Source organism: Amblyomma mixtum, chromosome 4 (genome assembly GCF_055824585.1).
Source record: "Amblyomma mixtum isolate Tamu chromosome 4, ASM5582458v1, whole genome shotgun sequence".
In the NCBI taxonomy this organism is placed as follows: domain Eukaryota; kingdom Metazoa; phylum Arthropoda; class Arachnida; order Ixodida; family Ixodidae; genus Amblyomma; species Amblyomma mixtum.
Window position 1 is genome coordinate 155610417 of NC_143015.1, and position 7694 is coordinate 155618110.

Sequence of the window (7694 nt, forward strand, 5' to 3'; positions counted from 1 at the left end):
GCTCAGCAGAGGCAACCACATAAGGCTTTCTTTCGTGTGTGTATGTGTGTGGACAACAGCGGAAGAGGTATCAGTGACATGTGTGCATGTCAGCAGTAATGAATTCTTTGAAGAAGTGTTCCCAGATGCAACACACACAAAATTAAAATCGTTTTTCTGTTCGCTATCACCTCTAACGTTATGTTCTATTACACGCAATATGTGGGTTTTTATGGTACTTCTGTGAAGAAGCATAAGTTGAAATCATTGCCAAGTGTTCCTTTCATAGTCAAGATCATCAGCCCTTTCGTTTTTGCACAAAAATTGTGAATTTCTACCTTTAACGTCCGTAATCGGCAAATGCATGGCTGAGGGCTGCTGTAGTGAAGAGCTCCGGATTAATTTAAACTGCCTGGGGTTCTTTAACACGTGCCGACATCAGACAGCACACAGCCGCCTTATGTGTTCCGCCTCAATCGAAATACAGCTACCGTGACCAAGACTGAATTTGTGCCCACTGGATTAGAAGCTGAATGCCATAGCCAGTGAGCCACAGTGGCAGGTTCATTTTTTGGATACTGAGAAGCAAAAGATAAAGTTTCAGTGATACGAAGGCAGGCTACTTTATTACATCCAAGAAGACAGCACAGCGTGAAACTAGAGAACAATGACCGCCTGTGCACTTTGCTCAGTCACTCCAATTCGGCAGTCTGCTGTGCCTTAAGTGCCCTACGTCGTTCGGCGATAAGTCGATGCTTTTGCTTCATGAAAGCAGCCACCACATTCGAATGAGGGGTCAGGTCACCATCTAGAAACGAAGACACAGAACACCATTGGGCTACAGGCATAAAAAGAAATGAAGTCATGCAGCTCCTCGTCATCGCAAAAGCCACCTTATACAATGGCATTCATGTACAATTGTGGCTTTCCAAGCATCACATTCAGTTAACTGCGCTTCATGTCCATGGCGATCGATACACCTCCTAGCCTGAGGACAAATGTTTTCCTGACCGAATAGCATGTTTCAATGACAAAAAAGCTAGGTTCACTAAGAACAGATTCACTGAGAATTATGCAAGAGTAAGAAATGAAACACAGGTATTGCCGCAATCGGGCCATTTTCATAAGCAAACTATGATGAGGTCAATACACTTTTATTTTTACGCCGATCTCTGAGGCTAGCTTACACTGCAATTCACCTATAAATAGCAATCACAGAGTCTTTTTCGTTGCTCCCATCATGGGTTTTAAAAAAGCGACAGGGGAAAAAAAATGCTACCTTTCTTTAATTTCAAGTTTCTCAGCGATAAATGTGTCCTCTGTTGGCAAACAAACATCAGCATTGCCAGAAAGCGCCATACAACTGATTTTTACTAAGAACAAAAACAGAATGGACTTGTATGCAGTGTCCTCTTAAAGGGGCCGTGAAACATCTTACAACGAGAGCACAGGGACTGACTCAATTCACTGCACTGTGTTGTCATGAACACCTGAGCCAAACAATACACTCCTGCATGCAGCAGGGAACCGAAAACCACATGTGAAAGTTGTCGAGTCCTTTCCGGCGACTTTTTCATGTTCAAAGCCCTTCTCCGTCACTCGCAACTGCGTATACCAGTTCAGAGATGGCTATTGGTTATATTTTATTGGGGCAGCTACCATGTCTGTGGCCAGTAAGGTACGTAGCTCCGGCGGGTCAGGAACCTCAGTCCGTGACGGTGGAGCCGGCAGGAATTCAGATTTTGACTACAGATGACTCAGCTTCTACAAAGGGCATTAAAAAATTTCTTGCTGGAGGAAATTTGCGAAAGGGCATCTTTTAACATCCCAGGCATACTGCAACTTTATTACAGCCCCTTTAAAAGTAATTCCATGGGAGCATTGTGCCAAATTTCAAAATCCCAGACTTGCCGCTCTCCTCTGCACTGAACGCATAACAGTGACAACCGTATAGTGCTGTCTCACCACATCTAAGCAGAGCGGAAAAATGACCAAGTCATCACACAGGATGAGCCGACACTATGGACACAGCAGCTGAATTCTCAGCAAAGCCTAATCTCCAAAGTAGCACAATTTAAAGAGACACTACGGAAAGCTCCGTCAAATTTTCCTTTCCAGTGAAACTCAACACCTTCCATTTTCGTGGCTTCGTAGGCATTTTTTTGGCAGCAGATGTGTATACTACTAAAAAATACGGAGAAAACTTTGAATAACTTTTTTTTTTCTGCCCCATGATCCACACTTCTGACTTTAATGATGGCATTGAGTGCATGAATAATAACTCCATGATCATGAGAGAAGCCAACAGCCACAGAAACCAGGGGGCACAGGGGATTTTTAATTTATTTATTTATTTTGTGGTGTTGATTAATTTTATATTACTGAATATGTTTTCGCTTAAAGCTAGTTGATTAGAAAAGCAGAAGAAAAAACAACCACATGCCGCCGGTGGCATCCAAACCCACGACCTCTGAATTACGCGTCCGGTGCTCTACCGCTGAGCTACGGCGACGGCTGTCAAACCTTCTGCTTTATAACGAGCCTCTCATTCCCCTTTCCTCGTCTGCTTAACTCCATGATCAGTAACAGGACATGGCTAAGAGTGTGGCCTTGCCTCAGAGATCTGCAAAGGAAACTTCGCTTGACATCATCACAGTTAATGGTGAGAATGCCAATGTAAAGCAATACCTGGCTTTAACTTCTTTATCTTTTCAAGCTTATAAAAGCTCAATTTTCATGGCTACCAATTTTGGCGTACATGGCATCTCAAGATACCCATTAAGTTTAACATTTTTGTGACCTCAGTTGTGACGATTTCTATGGGCAACACTGCATTTGTGACATCACAAACATTACCTACATCTACATTACATTACATCTTTTGCACTCAATATTTCAGCCACTCTGAGCACGTATGCGAGTTTTTGCAATAATGCTCATGGCATTATCACTGCATCAGAAACATGACTGACAAAGAAAAATTACTGGGCTAGTTAGTTCCACATGCTTAAAGGTGCACTGAAGAAGAATCTGAACTTGTCTTTTTGCCGCGGGAACTCGATCTACACGTTCCGAGCTTTCTTAGAAACTGCGACTTATTGCCCTGTGTGGCCGATTTCCCTAATTAAATCGAATTAACGTCCAGCTCCCGGCCTTTTTTTTAAATTCTGCCTCGTACGGTGGGCGGAGTCGACCAACGCGTGGAGTGCCTTTCACCCAGTCCCGTGGCGGCTTGCCGCTCTGCCATCGGCGGAGTAATACGTAGTAGTCCGTAGTAGCAAATAGTCCGCACGTATTTTTATTTCTGCGGGCTTATTTTGCGGCTATATTATCTGCGAATGAAACTATTTATTCATGGAAACCTAAAAAACAAAATAAAGCGAAAGCAAAGCCTCCACGGAGCTGGCTGAAAGGAACTTCACGCGTTGGTCGACTCCGCCCATCGTACGAGGCAGAATTCAAAAATAAAGGGCGGGAGCCGGACGTTAATTCGATTTCATTAGGGAAATCGGCCATACAGGGCAATAAGTTGCAGTTTCTAAGAATGCTAGGAACGTGTGGATCGAGTTCCCGCGGCAAAAAGACAAGTTCAGAATCCTCTTCAGTGCGCCTTTAACATCATCACAGCACGCAAAAAACTAACAAAGACGGACAGAAAGGCAGCACAAAGGCACTATCAGTGCATAATCAGACACAGGGGGAAAAAACGCAAAGAGGCATGTCCTTCCTTGATAGCGGTGGCAATCCATGCATATAATAAACCTACATCGCAATCGAAATAACACATCTCCTCATCAGATAACTGTCACTGGACAGCAGACTGAACTCAGCAGTGCTTCTGTGCGTCCTCCTGTCCATTTGTATTTGTTTTTTGTGCCCTGTGATGAAGTGATGCATTGTCGACAATGCACAGCCTCCAGCCATGCAGTAAAGTCTTGGTTTCAGTTAGCTCGTTTCACTATTTTAAAGAACTATAGACACCAAATTTTTGCTCGCATGTTTTCTTTTTTCCAACGACGCGTTGGACATTCGTATACATGGAGCACCCTGTGGTATTCGTGTACGACCACTAAATAATTTATAATTTAATTTCTTTTGGCGCTGTTTCGGTTTCAGTTTCAGGATTCGAACAATGACTGTGACGTGTAGTTGGTGCTTAGGTCACACGAGGCATAAAAAATCAGCTAAATAATTGCTGACAGGTCATGTTTTGTCATTGCAGGTCTTGGAAGAGGCTGGATTAAATGTCATAGTGAACTAAAACTAAATATCAGCAATTATATGACAGTTTTTCTAGTGAATCGCATGACCAAAACATCAACTTGACGTCACAGTCATTGTTCGGTCGATGAAACCAAAACAACATGAGAGGAGAAATTCAATTATAAATTATTTAGAGGTTGTAGGCAAATACGACTCCGTAATCCATGTATTGTAATGTTTAATGCATTGTTTAACAGAAGAAAATGTGCAATAAAATTAGGTGTCTAGAGTTCTTTAGTGTTGTTTAGCTCAGTAGGTTCAAAAACAATTCATAGCAACGAAGAAAGGGGCCTCGAAGGAGTTTTGATGCAGGCGCCAATTCAAAACATAGGAAACAACTTCTGGAGTTGTTCTTTCACAGGAATTCAGGCAGTTAAACCCAGGACATAGCTTACATTTGATGAACCAGTTAAGCTCAGCCTCCTTGTACTGGTCGATAATGGGCTGGCACTTCTCTTCACTTGTGAACTCATATACCATGCAGTCATCACGGCGACGAGCAAGCAGGTTGACTATCTTTGCGTCCACCTCCCTATAAACAAAAACAAGAGGAAATCTTGCACTGAGTCAAAACGCCTTGAATAAGCGTTGTATATTTGAGACAGAAATGGTAATATCGCTACAGCAAGGCGTACACAAGAGAGACTGACGCAGGACATGCCACAGGACACCAGGACATGACACAGGACACAGGACAGCGCATGTTCTGTGTCAGTCTTTCTTGTGTACGTCTTGGTGTAGTGCTATTGTCATTTCTGTCACAAATAATGCACCATCTAGCCCAAATTGACGTTCTTCTAAACCATCTGTCGAAACCCCAGGGCCCTTTTGTGCGTGACCACCCGCCATCTACTCAACTTGATACCTTTGTGTTTAGCGCATGTCATGTGTCAGCCTTACTTGTGTACGTCTTGCTGTAGTGCAATTACCATTTCTGTCTAAAATAATGCACCATCTGGCCCAAATTGACGTTCTTCTAAAGCATCTGTCGAAACCCCAGGGCCCTTTTGTGCGTGACCACCCGTCATCTACTCAACTTGATACCTTTGTGTTTAGCGCATGTCATGTGTCAGCCTTACTTGTGTACGTCTTGCTGTAGTGCAATTACCATTTCTGTCTAAAATAATGCACCATCTGGCCCAAATTGACGTTCTTCTAAACCATCTGTCGAAACCCCAGGGCCCTTTTGTGCGTGACCACCCGTCATCTACTCAACTTGATACCTTTGTGTTTAGCGCATGTCATGTGTCAGCCTTACTTGTGTATGTCTTGCTGTAGTGCTATTGCCTGTTCAGTCTCAAATAATGCACCATCTAGCCCAAATTGACGTTCTTCTAAACCATCTGTCGAAACCTCAGGGCCCTTTTGTGTGTGACCACCCGTCATCTTCTCAACTTGATACCTTTGTGTTTAGCGCATGTCATGTGTCAGTCTTACTTGTGTACGTCTTGCTGTAGAGCTATTAACATTTCTGTCTCAAATAATGCACCATCTAGCCCGAATTTACGTCCTTCCAAAGCATTGTATAGACAACCTGGGCTTAGTAATTAAAAAACCTGCACCAATGACAATTAGGTGCACTCAAAATAAAGTGATGAAAACAGACATGCACAATACAACAAAATTTCTGTTCTGTAGCAAGAGCCACATTAGAGAAGCTTTTAAGGTTTTAAGCACAACCAGAATTGTCACTGTCATCACCGGCTAGGGGAACCTAATTCAGGTGAAACACAGCACGCAGGACCCAGGTTGTCAATGACAGAAACTAAATACTATGACGTCATAACATCATGTGATCACTTTCTGATTATTGGTCAACTAGATGTAGCACGGTTGCAAACAATTACGCCATAGCATCACATGACCACTAGTAGGGTACTGCACAGAATGTGCTTTAACCATACAATCAGCGTAATCCGGGTGTCAGTGTTAGCTGTATGGCATCCTGCCTGGCAAGAATTACACACCTACCGTTATCACTTCTTCATGCAATGGGCAGAAGAGTTAGTTTTCTTCCAGATGTGGGATTTATGTCTGAAGTCGCATAATGTGTGAGCATCCAAGCCTTTTTGTCTTAACGGTGCTGCTTTTTCAAGTATGAATCCACACCAATACACCCAGCTTGCAGTCCTTTTTCGTGACAAGTAAGCGCGGACTGCCACAGAAATGTTTTCAAGAGGCAAGCATTCTTAGAAGTCATATATATGGATTAAGGGACCATATTTTTGTTTTCTAATCCCAGATTAGCCTTCATGCTTTACTTTTACGCTACTTTGCCTACTGCAAACCGGTCAGCATCTCATGCATTCTTCCTTTTTTGCAGAGTTCCACTGTACTTTTAAAGGTTTGAACTGGCTTTTTCATTGCCTAAAACGGTTAGAAAACGTTAGCATCGCAAAGTACCCGAGCTTCTACTCCTTTTCTGCATTCTAGAAGCCTTTTACTTGACATATCTGCAGCCCACGTTATCAGTGGTGGGTTATTTTTCAATTTTCCGACGTCTTTTACAAATCTGTTTTTCTTTTCTGTTTTTTGCACAGCGCAGTTGGTACTCATGCAGAGACTAAAATGTAATACTGATCAGAAAGTTCGAGGGGAGGTAGGCAGCGTGAAGTTTTGCATGCCCGCGTTGTAACCACAACCGCCTCATCCTGAACCCAATGGTCACCTCATAGTGTGAACCATCACGTTCACCCAAAACTGCTGGACAGAACAAATGCAGGTGTCGCCAGCTCAGCTATCACAGGGAACGGACGCACCTGTCTCTCTTGTATTGCTCGTCGGCTTCGAACTTGCACATCAAGTCGTCCGTGTAGCATTCGTCGATTGTAGGTACCCTTCTGTACTTTCGGTGGTACCAGTTGTAGTCAGCCCTGTTTGGCGTAACAATAGTTTCTGGGAAAAAAAAACAACAACATGGTGATAAAGAGTGTGTTACAGCAGCAGCATTCTTCTGCTCTCTTAACAGAAACCAACGTAATACGAGTGCAGGTCGGCACACATGCTTACGCGAAACAAGCGTAGAAGACTGCCCTAGAGTGACCTTTAACGCAACGCTTACCTCGGACCCAAGTTACGGGCACGTCAAAGAGAGAGTACACTCCGTACATGAACCTTTCAAAGCCATGTTTGTGTGGATGATCACCCACACCCATTTTTGCAAGGTAAACTAAGAAAGCTTGAAAACTACCGCAACGGCACACCGCACGACCGACGACTAGAGATTGTTTAATAGCGTCAGTCGCGAAACTCCCTAATCTATGCACCAAAATCCGACGCACCTATTCAGTCTAGAATAAACGCTAAAAGATTGTAGTGCCATCTGTGAATTGCAAGACTGACTCAATTTTGGCTTATCCACGATCGGTCTTGATGGGAGCGCTGCGCACCACTGCGCACTGATGTTTTGGTTTTTCACACAAGCAATAAACAAATTTCAGACATTTCACAAG

General features: G+C 43.4%; 1 protein-coding gene across 1 annotated transcript; it reads right to left on the reverse strand.

Moving 5' to 3' along the window:
- Nucleotides 1-586: 586 nt before the first annotated feature.
- ND-PDSW (NADH dehydrogenase (ubiquinone) PDSW subunit) lies at nt 587-7490 on the reverse strand. The gene is made up of 4 exons (XM_089585932.1): nt 7304-7490; nt 7002-7137; nt 4638-4774; nt 587-787 (listed from the first exon to the last, which is right to left on the reverse strand). Exons 1-4 carry the CDS (start codon nt 7395-7397, stop codon nt 672-674), a joined length of 483 nt encoding a protein of 160 aa, XP_089442058.1. The 5' UTR covers nt 7398-7490; the 3' UTR covers nt 587-671.
- Nucleotides 7491-7694: the final 204 nt, after the last annotated feature.